The sequence below is a fragment of the Chaetodon trifascialis genome, chromosome 1 (assembly GCF_039877785.1).
Source record: "Chaetodon trifascialis isolate fChaTrf1 chromosome 1, fChaTrf1.hap1, whole genome shotgun sequence".
Taxonomy (NCBI): Eukaryota; Metazoa; Chordata; class Actinopteri; order Chaetodontiformes; family Chaetodontidae; genus Chaetodon; species Chaetodon trifascialis.
Genome location: NC_092056.1, coordinates 27651050 through 27672531, shown reverse-complemented (window position 1 = coordinate 27672531; position 21482 = coordinate 27651050). Strand labels below are relative to the sequence as shown.

General features: G+C 39.9%; 1 protein-coding gene across 2 annotated transcripts in view; it reads left to right on the top strand.

Annotated features, from left to right (window-relative positions):
- The window catches only part of cdh8 (cadherin 8), a 91477-nt gene extending 85578 nt beyond the window's left edge, over window positions 1-5899 (top strand). The window contains exons 11-12 of one of the 2 annotated variants that reach the window (XM_070994122.1): window positions 2637-2888; window positions 3752-5899. In XM_070994122.1, coding sequence (XP_070850223.1) covers window positions 2637-2888; window positions 3752-4239 — 740 coding nt within the window. In that variant the 3' untranslated portion in view covers window positions 4240-5899. Of the gene's footprint in view, window positions 1-2636; window positions 2889-3745 lie in introns of both variants that reach the window. The other variant, XM_070994038.1, reaches the window with a different exon arrangement.
- Window positions 5900-21482: the final 15583 nt, after the last annotated feature.

The following is a 21482-nucleotide window of genomic DNA, read 5'->3' as shown; positions in this document are numbered from 1 at the left end:
AGTATTCTACTATCATGATCTCATCCATTGACCTAAATGACTGATTAGGTCAATTGCCAGTGACTCCCAGAACAACATATATGACCTTTGGAAAGTACCAGCAACATATCATCCTCACATCATTATCTTTGTGAAAAGATCACAGTTTGGCACCAAAACTACTTGTTTAGGCTTAAAGTTAAGCAAAGACTACGTATATAACTTAATACATTAGGATTAGGCAAAATTTGTCATTGTTCAAGTACTGGCTGGCAGTGACGCTACAGTGTTACACAGTGTGCATGCGTGGGTTCTCTTCCTCCCACAGACCAAAAACATGCTCATTAGGTTGATTGGTGACTCTAAATTGCTCCTAGGTGTGAGTGTGAATGGTCGTGTGTATGTGCCCTGCGATCGGCTGCGTGTACCCCGCCTCTCGCCCGTTGACAGCCGAGATAGGCAGCCGAGATAGGCTCCCGAAAGGGATAAGTGGCATAGAAAATGGATGGATGGATGGTAATTGGTAGAGTTACTTTTACTTTCACTTTACTTGCTAGTAGCTGTAACTGACTACTTTTGTTCAGTAACTTCAACAGCACTGCTAACTAATAGCAACACAACACAACAGAGCCACAGAGAGAACCAGAACCAGTTGTAGCTTTGTAGCGAATGTACCTCGGCTTGCTGAATGAGCTACCAGACAAACATCCATAGGTACTTGCTGTGCTTGCTGATTTTGCAGGCTAATTAACTAGTCAGCTATAGCACACTGAACAGCCTAAAAACCTGTAAAATCTGTAAAATGTCAGCGTCAGTCAGTTTAGATGTTAGTCCTTTTCCTTAAAAAACACTGGCAACCCAACAGTGTTCATAGTTTGTGAGCTACATTTTTTAGAAAAGGTTTACTTTTTCTTGGCTCATCCACACAGAGGCTTGGAGGATAAATGGGCATTTTGGTATATCTCTAAAACCTTTTCTTCCCTTTGAGCAATATAGTTAAAAAAATAAAATAAAATAAAATAAAATAAAAATTACAATCTAGAAATCCTTTTGACAATAAATTCTGGCGGTCGGAAAAGGATGACTTGTATGATTTCAGGCAATGCTCTAAATACTATATTATTACGATATACTCTATAGAAGGTTGAATGCATTATGAAGAAGTAAGTAGGGGCCAATTATTTCATGTCAGTGTTGCACACATGCAGTACAGCTCCATTTACATATTTAATTTACATAATAACGCGGCACATACTAACAAACAATCCATGCAATCAGTATGCAGGGTCAAGAAATCAAACACACTTAACGTGGTAAGTGGTGGGAAAGTTCCTCCAGTCACCAATAGTGAATATCGTTTGGTATTATGTTCCTGTAAGGTATTTATCCTGCTGATTTGACATTCCTGAATGTGCTGCGTGTAGTTGCTCTCACAATCTTAAGAGACTTCAGAACTTCAGAAAGTTTTCAAACTGTCAGCATCACTTCTGCTGTCACTGCTGTCATTTGGAACCACCCACATATTAAGTTATTTATAGTCAACAGTTTATTCAAATGGGTAATTGCTTTTGTTATGGTGATGATTAACATTTCAATGTACACATTTCTTCGTCTAAATTTGTCACTAGCTTAGATGAAACATTCTCCTTGTGGCCTTATACATAAAGTATAATAAAAAGAGCATTCTTTTAACTCCAGTGAATTCAGTCTTTTTGAAGGTTATCTCCACAGCTGTCTTTTTCTTTGAGACTTTGTTTCTGTGGATGGGCTGACAGACAAGAAATGTTTAATTCTATTTTTACCATCAATAGTTGCCTTGAAAATGACCTGTATACAAGGACAAGCCCTAATGCTTTACTGCTGTATAGTGGATACTTGCATACGCACTGCTGAATGATCCAAATGAAACAGGACATGTTGTTGCTCACAAAGCACAGCCTATCACTTTGTGGCAGCACTCGTAAGAAAATAAATTTGAGCATATGTTCACATCAATTACAGATTGTGCAAAGCAAATAATTCTATCATGAAGCATTCCATCTTTTGATTAAGTTTGCATTGTCAATGCAAATGTGTCACCATGGCCCTCTCTCTATAGTGTATATCACCAGCTCTATTTTCCCTCTCTCTTCAGTGCACCATCATGCAGAGGCAAAGGTTAGACTATCAGAAATCTCCTACGTTTTCCATAAGATCAGCAGGAGTAGATTCTTATGGGAATGTGAGTGTTTGATAATGTGAGCAGGGTAAGGAGAGCCAGCTAATGAGCAGACAGCTTCACAGAAGTGTCATCAAAGAGCAGCTGGCACCTTTCTGGGTCGACATGTGCCATCTTCTAAGTCAGTGTAGCCTGCCGTGGTCCCTTCATTTCTTCAAATTTCAAAGGGGGGACAGCAAACTCAGGCTCGCCTACCTTCAGAGTTCCCAAAATTGGACTGTTGAGAAAAACGAAAATGGCTGAAATCCATCTACAGCATTGGAATGTGAGAGTCCTAGAAAGCCTAGTGACGATCGATGTGAAATTAGTTTACCCTCATGCTGCACTGATCTTCACACAATTTAATAATAGAACTTCAGTCTGTTGCCACTATGAATAATAATGAGTTTCTCACACATTCTCACAAAAATTCATCTTTGGCTTTACCTCTCTCTGACAGACAATTCAATCAGCGTTGTAGCCAAGCATGATACCTTCCGACGACAGAAACAGGAGATGTACTTTCTGCCAATCATCGTGACGGACAATGGGAATCCACCTATGAGCAGCACCAACACCTTGACCATCCGAGTCTGTGGGTGCAGTAAGGACGGCATTGTCCAGTCCTGCAATGTGGAGGCCTACGTCTTACCTATTGGCCTCAGTATGGGAGCTCTCATTGCCATCCTGGCCTGCATTATACTGCTGTTAGGTGAGGTGTTTCTTTTTTTGCATTGTAACGTTTTAACCATGAAGTGGTCTGACAGATGTTAATGAAAACATTCCAACCCATTCTCATTCCCAGAGCGTCAAATACTGACGCTTTATGACACCCTTTTGGCATCTCATTCAGGTCTACAAGGTACACTTTAGCATCTGTATGAGACACACTGGACTTTCAACAAACTCCACACAAACCCATTTGTGGCAATATTAAACGCTCAGAGCAACTGCTCTGGATGTCAAACACATTCTCATCCCAGTGGCACAAAAACCCTATCTGCTAGAAAGCCTTTCTCATATGGTTCGTGTTGTGAAACGCAGTTTGGTTAGGTCTATGTGCTAAAACTATTTGGTTAGGTTTAGGCAAAAAAACTACTTTGTTAGGTTAAGGCATCAAAACTGCCTCATTAGATATGGGAAAAGATTGTTTACTTGTGATTTATCACAGGATATACACCCTGGTCTCCTGGGTGAAAGCCGTTTGTTTGTTTGACCCAGCCATCCACCCTACCTTCCTCCATTTGCAGACAGTCTTGCTCTTTATACCATGTCACCTTGCTCTGAGCATCTAATATTTCCTTAGATGGATTTACACTGGAGTTAGATGAAAGCCCAGTGTGTCTCATACAGATGATAAAGGGTACCTTTTACGTTTGTATGAGACACTGAGGAGTGCAGCAAAGCTTCAGTATTTAACGCTCTGGGAATGAGACCAGGCTCAGCATTTATAATCTGACCTTGGATCTGATCATGATCGGCTTGTACTAACCAAAAATGCACTTGTCAAAGCTTGACCTGGACTTCCTCTTTTTTTCCTTCCTTTCTTTCCGTCTTTCTTTCTGACAGTAATAGTAGTACTATTTGTGACCCTGAGGAGACACAAGAATGAGCCCCTAATTATAAAGGATGATGAAGATGTGAGGGAGAATATTATTCGCTATGATGACGAAGGAGGTGGCGAGGAGGACACGGAGGCTTTTGACATTGCAACGCTGCAGAACCCGGATGGTATCAACGGGTACCTGCCACGCAAGGACATCAAGCCTGACCTGCAGTTTATGCCTCGGGCTGGCCAGCACTCGGGACCGAACGGCGTGGACGTGGATGAATTCATCAACGTACGGCTCCATGAGGCAGACAATGATCCCACAGCCCCGCCTTACGACTCCATCCAGATCTATGGATACGAAGGCCGGGGATCCATTGCTGGCTCCCTCAGCTCACTGGAGACAGCGGCGTCAGACTCAGACCAGAACTATGACTATCTCAGAGAGTGGGGTCCACGCTTCAGAAGACTTGGGGAGCTCTACTCTGTGGGCGAGAGCGACCGTGAGACCTGACCTTTGGTTTGTTAGAAAAAAGACCTTTCTGATTTTTCTTTTGTCCACATACTTGTGTATTAAACGCTAGGGGTTTGCTGGCTTTTAGAAACAGATGTTTAAAAGAAAAAAAAACAGTTAATAACAAGGGAGGCCACCTTTTTGTATTCTTCTTAGAGTGAGGTATAGCAGTCGTCATCCACTATGTCAAGCGCATTGTAATTGTTGAGCCAAACAATGTCTTTATTAGGAGATCTATGATTCTTGTGGAGTGTAACTTAGATTCCGTTGTGAGGTGTCTAGCAGTATTTTGGGTGTTAGTGATTTGCTGTGACTGCCAGTTGCAGAAAAACCCTGGGATTGCTGGTAGTTGCTCGATGAAAGGACACAGTGAATATCGTTGGGTTCTCTGAAGCTTGAGTGGACACCATACCCCATGCTCCATGGACAGCAAGTTGTACCTCAGAAGCTGCAGAGGGACTCTTGTTTCATGTCTCCCTAAGCCACCCAGCCGATCGGCGATCTGAAACAAAATGACAATGAAAAAGCAATATATGGTCTACATTACAATGATGAATGTATGTATGATTTGAAAAAAGCAAAAAGACAAACCAGTATTGGCTTTAAGGTGAATTTGTTATCATTTGATATCTTCTCTGGTGGCCACATTTATAAACTATCTACAGCCGAGAAAGGCTTGCTTTATACAACTCTTTGTATTTACACGCTACAGGTGTGGGTCGCAAGTGTTCCTAGCCTATAAAAGACTGAAGTGAAGACAAAAAAGAGAAATGTAGAAACTCTGAGGCCTTCTTTTTACAGAAGCAACATTAAATACAATTGTAATCTACTGTTTTTTGACAACAAACGTGTTGATTCTTCATTATTGTTCTATGAGTTTTGTATTTCTGTTCTTAAATAATTTTTTTCTGTGCTGACTATTTGAAGTGAGTGTGTTTAGATTATTTCACATTCAGCTGTTTTTCAACCACTTGAACACCATGTCATAACAGCCAAACCATATCATGAATTTATTGCAATTGATAATATAGACTAGATGTAAGCAGGTAAACAGGAGCTTGAAGTTAGTCTAACATTACAGATGATCTGATTAATTGGGATTGCAGGAATGGGACCTTTCTGACACCTGCTACTTCTGTGTAAAATATCTCATAATATATTCTGAGACACAACCAGTGAGCATCTGAGCACAATAGTCCAATTGATACCTGAGTATGTGACTCCCTCCAAACATCAAATCACATTTAGGAAACACAGATTGCATTAGTCCAAGAAAAATGAAGACACAAATCATGTGCATATTCTGCTTACCACTGTATGATATCAATAAAAAAGACTTGTACTGTATATAGAGTTACTGCTAACGTCATTAGCTTTCAATGAGGTGGTAGGTTTTGTCTCTGCACGTTAGCTCTTGCACATAATGAGAATTTCAATGGCACTACAGCTGCGTGCATACTCAGTTTGTACTGATACAGTATTATGGCAGTCAGTAGACTAAACAATATATATGGAATAGTCCTACATGCAGATCATATTTTCTACTGTGCTTTAATGCTTATAAATGTGTATGTTCAATTATTTACTCCCTGTACTGTAATCTAAGATACCCTGTATTGTTTCCTACTTTGTGAAATATATTTTTATAAATATTGCTGAATGGGTGTGGTTTTCTTATGTAGATGAGAGGTCACAGACAGTCAAAAGTCATAGATGGCACATCAGTTAAAGAGTCAGTTTACCTGTCATGAAGAGTGAAAGTGAAAATCATTGTATAATCTCTTCTGTGGCTCTGGAGTGAGCTGTCTAAAATTTGAGAAAATACCCAAATGATGTCACAGTGATCTCATCAGGATTATCTGAGTTTGGGCTTGGAGACTACTAATTCATAACAGAAAGACATGGAGGTTGAAAGACACAGGACTCAACCAGGCATGGAGGGACTAACAAAAGATGTTTTTGGTTGCGTTACAGGTAATGCAGGAACCAGTATCTTTGGAATTGCCTTGCAATTCCATAAACTTTATGGACGTGCAATACTACTGGAAATTGTTGGAATACCCCTCTATAAAAGCTGTTAACAGTGTACCCTGCAATGAATTCCATGGTATATTTTGCTGTGAAAAGGGAAAGCAGTTTGACTGAAAATGGTTATAGCAAATAAGTATATTGCAACATTTCATCACAAAATATCTCCTTGAAAGGATCAAGCAACAGAATCTAAGAGCAGGAAACAGAACTGGACCCTTCCTCAAAACAATAGGGCTGCTTCTGGCAGGCTAATGTGTGTGTCATCAAATATGTGAAAAAGACAAAAAGCACCCTGTAACATTACATTTCCCCCCTGATTGTTCCTCACTTAGTCACCTAGCATATTCTGCCTCTCCACTCCTTGAATGCTACAAAAATCTGTTGGCCTGTCGTTCCCGATGGAGTGCAAAAAAAAAAAAAAGGACTTCAAACCCACTTGACTCAACATTCCATTATTATTACAGCTTTAGATTGAACCTGCACCCCAAAAACAGCAACAAGATAGGAAAACACATCAACAGAAGAAAAAAATGTGAAATGCTTATCATTTTCGCCTTCCAGCAGCTTTTCTGTGGCTTGAAAATGTCTCTGATGTTGAAGGCAACCTTTCATCCCTAAAAGTTGCAGTTGTCCAGAAAATATACTGTCTTAAGGATGTGCTTTATCAGTTTGACATTATGAAGTTTACAATTTAACGTTTAGAAGGATATAGCCGACAGTGCTGTTCAAATGACTTGTAGGATTGAATGGTGCATGGCTGTCACACTGATTGCAGCAGAACAGTCCTTTCAAATACCGCCGCAATGAAGGAATCAAGGATATAATCAAGAAGCAGGGGAAATGTGGCTTGCATTCTTGTCACTCAGTTTGTCCATCCAAGACGGTATATATGATTCTAAACATTCTTTTAACACGCAGTATAACCGCATTAATAAAACACCACTATCTTTGTCTTATCAAAGGGAAGAAATAAGGCTTGGGGACCATTGTGTATTAATCCTGATTTGTTATCCCAATCTCACAGAGTATGTGCCCAGGGAGATAAAAGCTTTGCACGAGAAAGACTTCATTATATTAATTAGTCTGGGATGTAAATTGTGGTGTTGTGTTACAGTAATACTCATCTACCCCTGTTATTTATTACATTTTTTAAGTGCAAAGAAGATTAGATATAATGCAATTTTTTAGTTTCTTGTCTTTTCTATTTTTATTTCTTTTAGTCTCCTCTTTGTTAATCTTGTTGAAAGATTAGGCTTTTGTTCAGCTTTATCTGATATTGAGGTTTCTCCTAAATAACAAAAGCTCTTGATTGTATCAAATTAACAGCTGTGCCTCGCTGAAGTCAAACTTATAAAATCACACAAATCGACTTGCACATATGCCTATATATAGAGCGTGGTGTCTCTCTCACACACACACACACACACGCGCACGCACGCACGCACGCACGCACGCACGCACGCACACACACACACACACAGGAAAGTGCTGCACTTAATGTTCTTGTAAAACAATATTGAGTTGAGACGATGTCAGAAATCTGAAATATCAGAGGTGTTATCATCTGATTCCACATTGCAATGTCTTTTCAAAACTTGCCAAAGTGGTGTTGGTATTTCAGATGCCTTTGCCCTCTGGAATTGGAATTGATGTTAGACCTGGAGGCTGCTATCTTTATACACCTGATCCATTAGTCAAAAATCAGCCATGGAACACATTTTCCCAACTGATATCTTCCGCTTAATGATAGCGCAAATTGTTTTCCGGAATGTGCAACTCCGGCAGGTCAGCAGACTCATTTGTAGTCAATCTTCATGCACCGCCACTGCTGTGTATGGCTGCAGGTCTGACAGAGGTTGCCTAACTAAAGAGTAAATCAAATTATCTTCTCACTTTTGTCACGTAATGGAAGTGTCCCTCGGGTGACAACCTTGCACTTGTTGTTCCCTGCTGATATGTGCCAGATTCTATAAGACATGCCTGTGGCTCTGGCTCGCATGGTGTAGAAACTGTAATTACTGTTGCCTGGCAGAGATGCCCTCAATTACAAACAAACTTTGGTGCATACAAATTAAGAACGCCGCTTTCTGTTCTGGATTTTGAGATATGGATACCATGTTTTTTTTATTCCTCTTCTTTTTTCATATTTACCATTGTACTGTTTTCATGACTGGATTAACAGTTCTTTGGAGGCTCTGGGGCAGAAATGAGCAGTGAACCCCTTCTGATCCCTGCTCCTACTAGTCTGTGTATTGAATACAAAACCTGACCCCTACAAGTGCCCATCAAGAACACAACAGATGACAAATGAGCAATTAAATACAACTATATTTTGTTAAAAGCTCCACAAACCAACCAGCCTTCTTGTATTAGAAACCCCAAGTTTGCCATGAGGCAGTTAGTTTGAGGGAATTTGATTAAATATGGATTCATTTGGAAACATACACAATATCAACAAAGCAGTAAGGTTGCAAAAAGAGATGGGCCCTCCATGAGAGCCCCAAGTTTATTTAATAATGCAGTATTTGTATATTTCCCTACTTCCATCCAGTGGTATCCAGCAGTTCCAGTTTTTACATTCATTTTTGGCCATAATGAATTTTATTTTTACTAAAAGCATAAAAAATGACATTTGCAAAATTAATCAAACAATATGGAAGTTAGGATAATTCACCAACCTCCCTCTTATTTTATTTAGTGTTTTATCAACTGCAGTATAGTTTACGAGTTTCAACATTTTTGACAGTAGCTCATGTGACCTTTTTTTATTTTATTTTTTTAAGAAGTTTGTGCATGCAGTTGGAGTAGGTCCAGATCAAAATGAAGTTTTTCTTGAATGTCTTTGAAAAGAAGCAAAAGCTATAAACAACAATCTGACTGCACCATTAGAGTGCATTTTTTGAGTTTGAACATTTTTGCTGGCCCTAGTCCATTTGATGACATTTTTGACACACCTGTATCATTTTCACTGTACAAGGTGCATTTTTTAATATGATTTCTTAACCTTTACCCCTAACCCCTTGATGGACATTGGCTGTCCTGACACCACTGTAAAAAGAGTCAGTTCAGTTTCTCTATGGTGAAAATCTCAAACCCTAATCAAATAAATTTTAAAATAAATATCTCCATGACCACTGGAGGTGAGAAAGATAAAATACATTTCATGATTTGCTTTAACTGTCCCTTTAAGGCATATTTTAGCTGTAATTATGAATACACAATGCACATTCCCAAACAAATTTACATTAATGAACACTGACCAAGTGAAGCATTGTCCAGGTTCTTATTCTGATTATCTCAAATTAAATGACTGTAAGTAATTATATATCTCTAATCTAATTCACAGCACTATTCCAAAAGGCTTTATATCTGCTAGAACTAGTTCTATAGCCTCTACAAACACATATAACTGTAATAAAAGCCCTGTGCAATTTCCTTTCGACAAATAGTTTTCTTACCTTTCCTCCCCATTACAGAGTCCCAACAGAATTCACAAATAAACCCATTTCTTTATTATATGAATTTATTCCCTCATTATGATTGAACTTATTCAGGCAGAATAACCTTAACTGTAACTTTTTAATTAAGTTCCATCAAACAGTGTTTACATGTCTAATTTAGTCTACTTTCATCTTCTGAGGTTGTTGTGTGAAATGTTCCACAACATCACTACAAAAGAAAATCAAAGTAAACAGTGCAATCAGGTGCAGCTATATGTAGTGGAGTAAGTGGACTTGTCTAAACAAAGGATAATGAAAATCAGCAAAGATTAAAGGCGGGCTGTTTCGAACTTTCTTTCCGAAGTGGACGAAGAATTTTGGGGCCCATTAAATGTTCTGTACTGGAAAAGAATCACACTAATGGTCTAAACAATCTTGTGTTATCACCACTGGTCACTGAACCGCCAAACCATGTAAACACCATATGGTCACAGCTGCTGGTCTAATTCATTCTGCTAGCAGTTCTCAAAGTTTTGGTGACATGAAGGATGATGTGGCCAAAGCTAATTCAGCAAACTTTGACATCCAGTTACATTCATTCATTCATTATTCACTATATAAATAAAGTTGAATGAATGAATCCAGTTACGCAGAAGTTAGAACTTTCTGTCTGTCATATCCCTTGCTTAACTATGGCAACATGGAAATAAAACAACATAAAGTCATGTTTTTGTAATGCATGTGCCCAAAAGAAATGTCGATTAAAAGGACAATGTCTCTGCATGCTGGATGTTTGTCTGCATATCGTCAGCTGCCAAGGAGGTAGAATGCAGTTTTTTAATATTGAGTGGGGGCCAGGAGGAACATCATCGTCATTGTGTTGAAACACAGTAGTAGTAAGTTTTGAAAGCCAGAAATGTGTGCACAAATCCAAATAATTGTTAAATGATTGGTTTTGAATTATAACTATATCCTTCCCCTGGACAAATATCCTGGTCATTTTGTACAGAGGGGAAGAGAAAATCCCTCTTATTGCACTTTTAATTTAACACCAGTATGTTTTTTTGTGTTCTGGTTTCAGCAGAGGAGAGAATGGCTCTTGTTTTGATTCATTGGTCGCTAACACGGTGGTCCTAATCATGCACCATGGAGTGTATAATTGACCCCCCTCTCGCAATTAGCATTAATTAGCACCTCTGTTGGTGGATAGCACAGCCAGCAGAATTACGCCATAACTGTCCTACCGTTTCGATGGTGCACCGCTGTCTCGGTTTCAGCCAAATAACTGCTGGGACCTAAATCAGTTCCTGAGCCAGAGGGCCTCATCACAGCTGCTCGTGGCATGAAGGAAGCTTGGCCCTGCAGGACTACAGAGCAAGTCTCATGTGTTTGGATTATCTTTGTTTGACACTACTCTGTTGGAAGTTATTACAGCTTGTTATTTTATATCATAGCTTTCGTTTGATCATTTTATTTTCAGAGATAACACCCCAAAAATATGAGGCTTTGTACAGTACTGTGATTTTATATTATTTGTAATTGTTACAAATTGCTCGGTATGTTACAAAAAATGCCCGTGGTACACACATAAATGCTGGTGCTAAATACATATCGGTTCGAAAAAACCCACATCCTTAAAGCTGCTACTAATAACTTCATATTAACAATGGATCAAATTACTACTGTGAAAGTGGTCACTCATAGTTTTGAACCCACAAAAAATGATCCCCCTTGGCTCCTCCTATGGCTGTTGGTAGAAACAGAGACGGAGCTAAAAGCAGAATGAATATTGGACTTAGATTTATCAGATTCCATTTGCATGATTCCAAATGAATGCTATAGTAATGTTGCTCTGTATCTGCTGGATGTGTAAACAGGCAAGCTAAGATAACAATCACATCAACATTAAAGGTGGTGTCATTGTTGTGTTCACAGCTTGTTTCCACTGTCCCCAAGTGTCCAAAAAATGTAATCTAGAAACATTATATTATGAATAAAATTAGCAGTAGCTAGTACAACCTAATTTTGTGGTCTCACCTTTATTTAATTTAGACTGCTGTAGCTTAGGTAGCAGAGTAGGGTTGGCAGATATCCCTGGTCCTCCACATGATCCTTGACCCACAACATTAAGTACTCTTAAAAAGATTAATAATTCTTCTGGCTGTAAATGCTGGCGCCCATTTAGTACAGACAAAAAAGTGTTTGAATCTGCCTTTTCCTCTGCAATTCTGTATGAATTTGAGGCTTAGCTTAGGCTCGCTCTAAAAATCTTTTGTGATGCTCTATATGACATGGCTTTGCTTGGAGTGAGGAGTTCACACCGTGTCCTAAGTGAAGGAGATGACCATTACAATACCTTAACATGATGGCATCGTTTGGTAATTTATCAAAGTGTTGACAGAAATATATCATATGTGGAATTGTGTTATTGAAGTGAATTAATTAACAAATGATAACAACTGTAACAACTGTAGGGGAAATATATCAGTTGCTTTGGATTAAAAAAAATGAAAAATAAAAAAATGCCTTATGGAATCCATGCAAAGTTTTCAGCCTATTTGAATGTCTTCAGACAGCGTGTTGATCAAAATCTGGTAAGAATTTTAAGTTTTTACGTTATGACTCTTAGCAGTCTGAGGGCAATGCCAGAGATCAGCAACGAAGGTGGAACTCCTCTGGAGGTCCAAGATGCTGTTGAAGTGGCTGGAGATCAGGTCCAACAACCAGCAGCAAGAGATCTGAGCTGGAGACTGATAAAAGGGCACTGTGGGGACTGGCAAGAGGGCAACAGGTCTCAAGACCGATGGCAGAGAAACAGGAAGCTAATGAAAGAAAAAACTCAGCTGGAACAGGAGGCTGGGAGGCCAAGCAGCGGGACTGCCATGATGCTGGGCAGCAGTGAGGACAAGGAGCTGGGCAGCAATGAGGTCGAGGTTGCAGCTGACAGGCATGACATCAGCAGAAGTCACGCTTTACTCTGGAGGGCCTCCCAGACAATGGCTGGGTGGAGTGCGATCAGCAAGGTAACTGGCTGGGTTCATGTTAGCCGGCTGGTCAATAGCTTCAGGGCTAGCATTCTGGAGCATTTCTAACTCTAGAGCAAGATCCAGCAGAAAAAAGGGAGCTGGATGACAGTGAGCTTTGACTCTCTTTCTTGTGGGCTTTTTCTTGAAAGCGAGCAAGTTATCCCAGAAAGGAGCCTTGTGGAAATCATCTCAGGATGATTCAGGCAGGAAGCTAGCCAACTCAAGAATGGGACATGGCTGGAGGCTAGCATGCAAGAACCTTGCTGAGTCAGGACCTGGGACTTGCAGGAGTTAAGCAGATTTGTGGCTGGCCAATTCATTAGCAGCTGGCTGGAGGCTAGCAGTCTGGTGGCTATCAGGCCAAGGTGCAGACTGGAAGCTGCAGGTTAGATGGCTGGGAACCTTGAGCTGGGGATTGGGCTGATAGATGGGAACTTGGGGCTGACAGGGAGCTCATAGGCTCCATACTAACGCTAGCATGGTAGCCACTGGAGGTATCCAGATTAGTCATCATAGTCTTTTTTTAAGATTATCAATCCCAGTGAACAATTCAGTCATGTACTGTATGGAGCTTTGAAATGTAATCCATAATGGATCTCATCTGATTGTTATGAAATTCAGTACAGATATCCATAGTACCCAGATGATGAGTCAGAATGACTTCTATTCAAATGTTTGTATGCCAAACATCAGCATGTTATCACTGTCACCATGTACATGAGCATGCTGAAATTAGCATTAAGGTCAAAGCACCATTGTAAATGACACTATAGCAAGATTATTCTTTAGTATCTTAACTCTTGCCTAAACTTTCTGTATACACATACATTTTTAAGAAAGGACTATCAACAATGAGTCAAGGTAAATCATTCTTTCGATTTGAGGTCTTCGATTTGAGCATATACCAAACTGAAGAGACTATTTTCACAGGCTTTATGCATTTACTGATGTTCTTTGGCGTGTAATCCTGTTGGTTTAAACCTAATATTCTTTCCACCCAAATGTATTATTCATTCTATGAGATGTTTTGATGTGGGAAATGAAAGAGTTGGCAGACTTCTCTGCCCAAAGCCTCAGGTAAAAAAGATGACTAGAACTAATCTCCAGCTGGGCTCCGTTATAAACGATCAATACCATTAAATTCATATCAAAATCAAAGTATCCAAATCAAAGTGTTATGTGTTTGAGAAATAGATAAATTCATTGTCTCTCTGTCATTCTCCTTTGCACACACGAGCCCTCTCACATCAATCTACTCAAACTATGTTTTATTTAAGTAATTTATTTGTAACATTGCAGCCTTGCACAATGTGATCCACTGCCGCTTATGGTTTCACCGAGGTTGTGAGCTCTTGTAGAGATGCCGTCTCTCCTGCCGTCACCTTTGATCGTGATATGCATATTTCATGACCAATGTAATGTCAATGAGTCCTAGACTAATCCACCTCGGAGCCAGGGGGAGCTCACCCAATGATAGGGGTGAGTGAACTCAAACAGACTGAGATAAATATTGTATTTTCCAAGAAGGAGAGAGAAAGATGGGAGAGGGTCGAGGGACATGGAGTGACTGCAGGGGCATCAGGCTGAGGGGAAAAGGGGACTGAGTATACAGGACCCTCATGTTGGGAGGGCCACAAAGATAGTAGAATAAGTAGCCGATTTGGGGAGAGGCCCATAGAGAATGCCCTGAGAAGTGTTTGAAGAGGGAGAGAATTAGGTAGATACTGAGAGATAGCGAGGGAAAAAAGAAACAGGGCTAAGGTTACTGTAGGCCAAATGTTGTCCAGAGACATGCTGGTCGAGCTGAATTTCTGTCAAGTTTACACTGTCGTTGTTATATTGACCCTGAGAGCATACATACAGCACCGTATTCAGGTCAACAGCAGCTTGTTTCATTATTGACTCATCTCAGACCCATGCATCATTAAAATCAATTCATTTCCTCAAACAACCTTGAATTGATGAAACAGATTGAAAGTTCAAAATTTGATTTGAATCTTTTATAACTGCTGCATGTTTTAATCATTACAAATATGTTCTCATCCGAGATCATTTATTTTCAATATGGGCATTGGGAGACAGATCTAAAGACACCCCAGTGAGCTGGCAAATGGCTGATACCTACCACGCAACTGAACAGCAGGGGAGCTCAGGAACCGAACAGCAGCCAGATATAAAACTCATTCACAGGAAGACAGAACATATGAGGCTTACTAATTTGCCAGACGTATAGGTTTCCTTTTTTTTCCTTTCCTTTCTTTCTCACACTTTCTCCATCTTTCTCTCCAGCTCTCTCATCCCCCTTCCTCTTACAGCTGGAGCTTGGAAAAAGAAAGAAGGAGCACTTCAGTTACACATTCCCATGGAAATGCTTTTGATTCTTGGAAGCTTTTGATGCAGATGATTTTTGCCTCAAAGCGCCTTGTCCCAGCCCTCTGCTCAGGCTCTTTGGAAGTGATGTGACACCAGATAAATGATTATGGGGGCTCCCTTAATCCCCCCTTCACCGCCTTCCCCCTGGCAGTGAGGAGAAGAGGTTATGTGTTAATATAGGAGGAGAGGTTGTATTTTATGTCCAATGATTAGCCTTCTTAGACCTAATTATGTCCCATGGGGACAACAGCACTCCTCTCCTCCTGGCTCAAAACCTTTTTCCCTTTTCTCCTCTTCCCTCTCCTTTTTCTCCTCTTCTGTTATTCCTCCTTCCCTTCTCAAACACTCACCCCCCCACCCCACCCCCAGGCCCTTTCCTTCACTCTCTCAGGTAATAGACACTCTAGTTTTTCTTTTCTATCAACATGAGCAGCATCCCTTCACAGACCGCTTTCTCCAAGTAACCCAAGTCAGCCTGAATCATCCACAGTGGGTTGTGTATGTGTATGTGCCTGTACATGTGTGTATGACCATGTGTGTAAGAGGGAAAGAGAGGTAAGGATAGGTCGACAAGCAGCAGAAAACTGCATGAACCTTGCTGATTTTTGGGAGCAACAAAGATGACAAAAAAAAAGAGAGAAATGATTTCCACTACATTGAAAGTCTCCTCCCTTGATTGTGCATCAATCCCTGGCTATCTCTCAGCCGCAGATGGAAGTGAAGGCAACCCGATTCCACCTCAGTTTGAAATCTGAATAAAACATGCTCACTGCTTTACAGTTCAAGGCTGTCATGAAGGCATACAGGCCCCTCTGAACTTCTAGAGGTGGGGCTTCCACTCAACAGATGCCAATTTGGCAAGCTGTTATGAGTAAAAGGAGTGCGATGGTGATCATCAAGTACAAACACGAGACTTTTGGGGTGATAAAGTGTGTTCTTCTGTAACACATTCCCTACTTTGTGCTTGCTTTCTGAAAGTTGAAGTCAAGTTGAAGGAGTTTAATAGAAGCAGCTTATTTATTTGGGAAAATAATGTAGCTCACCTTATTTACAACATAAAGAAAATATTGGATTGATGTTGGTGCCACTTCCATTATTTACTGTGGATATTAGTTCTTTACGCACTTAATACAAGGGGGGAAAAGGGTCGTTGTGGAAATGATGTGAAAACAAATGTAATATTGAATGGAACGGTTAACATGCTGCTACAGTAACATTCAGCTATTGATGGCTGCTTCTGTAGCCTCAGCCAGAAAAACCTTCATCTTCTAAAAGTCACTTTCACATCTCTTCTGCATCAGCGATTATTTTTTGGGCAAACAGCCAGCCAGAACATTCAGTGCCAATGCAGAAATTAGTGTGACCATCATAGGTGAATACAGCAGGTAGATGTGTTTTCTGTTGGCTGTAACCATTCAGCCCCGGCATCCTTTGTTTTACCATTGCTATGTTATTATTTTACTAGTGTTCGAGAACATTTTTTCATATTAATCATGACCATTTCATACTTTGTATGCTTAAACTTCACTCTTCAACCTTCAACCCGATTTCAAAAAAAGTTGGGATGCTGTGTCAAAAACACAGTACAGTACAATACAGTATCCAATCCCGTTTGGCATATAGTTAGAAGTTAAAAGAGTATAAACACAATACATTTAATGTTTTACCTCATCAACTGCATTAATTTTGTAAATATCCGCTTATTCTGAATTTGATAAAGCAACATGTTTCAAACAAGTTGGGACATGAACATCTATGTGGATGTCTGGTTTCATCAGAGGCACAAAACAACTCCCTTTCATGACTTTCATGGCTACAATGTGGATATTGCAGAAATAACCAAACCAATAAGCAGCCCAGTAGGTGTCACTGATAGGAAACAGTTAAATTCTTTCACTCCACCAGAAAGACATTAAACAATATGAAACATAAAGAATAAGAAGGTGTCCAACAAATACACCACGTGTGTTTCGATAGAGGAAATAGAGAAATGCCACCTAAGATAGAAGAAGTTACAGTAAATACAATGTGCCAAGGAAACAAAGGTACAGCGTGTTATTTTATATATTCTCATTATACCATATGAAAAACATTTACACAAAACTAGTTGATGGAAGGGTTCACTGCTTTTTGGCCATGCTTAAACATTTAGAAGGTAAACACACACACGTTTGTATCTATGTGGATTTCCTGTTTCAGCAGGAACTGCGTCGACTGCCTTTGACATTACATTTATTCCATTCAAAATGAAGTCAATCTGTGCCTGGGTGGGGAAAACATCTTAGTTTGAACATTTTGAAAGAAATGCTCATCTCTAATACACTGCATAGAAAGTGGATGGGAAATGTGTGACACTCCCTTGACACCAATAACATGATATGAAGCTGTGATAATTGTAGTTTGATTGCTTTTCAGAAGAAATCTGATGAATCCCTTGATTTGTCCAAAGCTGGGGCAAAAAAACAAGAGAAACTGAATGAATTACAGCATTCATCACTGTGATCATTGCACAAGGGTAAGTGACATATAAAAAAGCACAAAGAGTTTAGCTTCACATTTAAATTTTAATTGTGTTCTAGGTCTAAATGGCACATTCTCTAAATGCAGCTCTGGGAGTGTGTGGAGGGTGGAAGTACGAACTGATTACTTAGATGACTACAGAATGTGCCATGAATTGGTACGCCAGGCGGCAGAGCAGAAGTGAAGTGAGCGTCCACTGATTGGCTAAGTGTGCAAAGTGCTTCAGTCTCTTCAGTGTGCTGCTCTCCATACACACTACTTTCAGAGCAGAATCACTTTTCACGCCGTGTAGAATGTATCTGTGTCCACGTCTGCATTTCAAAGTTCTAGTATGATTTTATTTTGAGTACCATTCAAATTACCCATGAGTGATCATTTGGAGCAATGTTTCTGATGAGCTTGCGTCTGCAGTGGCCATTACCACTGATGACCAAAGAAGAATGCAGCTTTCTCAATTTCTTCTCTTGTAGGGAGTTATTTTGACTTAGGAACTGTAAGAATTCAAGTGAACGGTATGCTTGACTTTTCTAAAACTCCAACTCTACCCTTTTATCTCAACCCTGACTGCAAGCGTACTATGTTAATAGCACAATAATGTTTACATAGCAAAAATCAAACATTAGGAGAGCAATAAGAAAGTGCAAAATTATGGTAAACATAACAAATGGTGCGTGCTGTTCACCAAGCATTACAGCCACTCTCTGATTTTGGTATCAAATGCTACTAAATGATAGTCATTAATACTGTCACTGAATAAGCAAATGGGGCACAGGCGGCATCTCTGTCATTACTGAGAGGCTTCAGCACTGTAATATGTTCACTTTACCCATTAGCAGAACAGGTAAGGTTGTAACAAACATGCAGTACATTTTATGCTGGCTCTATATGATGCATTTAACTTTACCATAGTTCTGATCTGATGCTGGAAAAGAGTGGGCTACCATAAATGGCGCTCTCTCTAGAGAGACCTCAGTATCATCATCAGTTCTTACTAAGATAACTTTTGACTGTGTACAACTAGCTATATATACTCCCCAAACAGTCTCTTCAGCAAAGAAAGAAAGAAAGTAGAAAAAGCTAACTTTCTCTTCCTCATCACCAGTTGACTGGAAAAGCCCCTTCACAGCAACTAAAATGTCATAAAAATGTATACACAGAGAATGCTGGAGGAAAGCAGAGACACATTAACCCAGAATAATCCTTGCATGATCAATATGTCAAAGCTTTGGCCTTGGCTTTAATGATTAGACTGCACGAGTATATTAGCTTGATGCATTATAAATCCAATAGCTTTGTCCACCAGTATGTGTGTGCGCAAACATAAATGATAGCGACATAATAGAGATCAAGCAGAGTATTTAGTCTTAATTTTCCGCAGCATTGTTAAAAAACAGCAGTTAATAATATTCCTCTGTAAGCGCACTCTGAACGTCTCTGCTTTCTCTCTCTGTCTATCCTCCCTGCTCTCTCTAATTAAGTGGGGGGAAACAGCCTTGTGTTTCACTTTTATGTGTTTCAATTTTGTCAGCAAGTTTCCCCACAATGCACCCATCTGAATTTCAAATGATAAATGAAAATCCTGCTCTTAGTGAAGTAATTCCATTATAGGTCCACATTAAGGAAATAAAGACAAAAACCCACAGTATGTAATTTAATTTTCTGCATTTGCTTTCTCATAGGGACCACACTGGATGAGACTATCTATCGAATTTACTAATATTTAAGTGCCTTGTCTTCCCTGAAAACCACATTACTCTGTCCCTAAATGAAACATTTACATTGAGCCATTCCTGTGCACTTTCTTTTTTACTTTACTTAGCCTGCATGAATTAAATATTTGGACTTTATTTCCACAATAACCCAATCACTTTTTCTGCTCGACCGTGTTCTTTCAGTCAGGTTTGATGAAGTCAAGTTTTGGGTGTTTCAAACTAACAAACTACCTTTCCACCACTCAGATGATTGATGAAGCCCGCAGTGCTTGTTTGAATAATGCGTAAGACATGACAGAGGCCACTGCCAGGGGTTATTTTCCTGCTCCTGGCATGTGTTTGGCTGCAGTGGTGGCAGCCTTAACAGGGATATGGATCCCGGCCTGGGGAGATGTCTCAGCCTTGCTGTGGGATCATTATTCCGATGGACAAAGCCTCAGTTATAAATAGGCTCATGGAGTTCTTGGGCGGCACACTCTTTGTTTTCAGACCGTCCCTATTTGTCTTATTGATCTAAATATGTGTGGCCATAGAGCTGCTGTTAGGAGGAACAGCTGAAAAGATGGTTTGGTGCTGTTTTGTTTCCAGTCTGATTTGAAAACAACTCGGCTCTGTTTGTCAAATTCATTTTGTCTTGTATTTTACCAATAGAGATTGTTCTTTGGTTGCTCTTAAAGTTGCAGCGGCAATCAATATTTTGTACCATCAGTGATGACTATTTGTAATGTGAAAGATGTTCATAATGACAAGTCCACAAAGCATCACCACCCAACTTTGGGGCTCTACACAACTCTATTAAGTGTTTTAGCCCCTTCGAGCACAAAGTTTAAGGGGGCGAGGTTTGACAAACTCAGCTCTCATTGATCCAGTTTCAAGTCACAGCAAGCAGCTTTATTTTTTTTCTTTTAGCAAAAAAACACTGATAAATCAATGTGCACTCCAAGCCCAGCACCGCATGGCAGACGGACAAAGTAGTTAGCGACTAGCTCAAAATGGCAGTGAGAGTTAAGTGAGGCTTTCAAACATAATTACACTTTCTCTGCCGAGATACCATGAAAATACCAATCTGTCCACTCCAATATACAGTAGAAACTATGTTTAATACGTCCTCCTTTTATGAACCCTGTCACCACATGCGTCAGTCAACCTTCATATCTCGTGCTCCTGCCCTGTGGTCTCTCTCTCTCTCTCTCTCTCTCTCTCTCTCTCTCTGTCTGTCTCTCTCTCTCTGTCTCTCTCTCTCTCTCTCTCTCTCTCTCTCTCTCTCTCAAGCGGAAGAAACAGGTTGTCAGCCGCTACAGCACAAGCCACATAATCAGAGCCATGAATGAAGTACTGAGTAATGGTTAGGTGATACCTTCCATGGGGGAAAAAAAGAAAAAAAAAGGTTCCAGTGACAATTAAAAGTGTTATTCAACAAAGTGAAATGTAAATAATATAATCATATACCTATGATATAATCCAAATCTTAAAAGTAAGGCTTAAACTCAAAATAACTGTGGATAGCCGAGGCTTCATGTCTTTAAAATAAGAATGAGGAGCTGGCTCAGACCCCCCATTGGTCCACCAATGTCTGACTGAACATTTCATTGTTTCTTTAAAGCTGCTATAATCACTATTCTTAAGTCAGTGTATCAAATGAAAATGTGAAAAGGTTAGTCATGCTGATACTAAATATGATTACATATAATTACCACCAGAATTTGCAGCTTCCTGTGGTTTTTTACAAAGCTGGATAGTCAGCTTCAGCTCATTGTTTATCCGTCCGGCCAGCAACTTTACAGTTTTGGTTCACTCTCATGTTTCTCATACTGTCATTTTCAGCGTCTGTTTTCAGCTCAGATAGACAGACCGCACACTACCTGCTCAGCAGCAATCATCAGACAGACACAGTTAGCAATTAGCTGGTGAACATAGTGGAGCATTTAGCAGCTGAAGATAGATTTCCCTCAGGAGTTGCTACACACCAACAACAAAGCTTTAAGAGAGTGAATATTGGACTTCTATTTACCAGCAGGACACAAATGCAACTTAAAATGTTGCTTCATACATGCTGAATGTGGAAGCAAGCAACTATTTGCTGAAAGCCAACATATCAACTTAAAAGCCAACTTTGGAGCTTGTTTCCACTGGTCACAAGT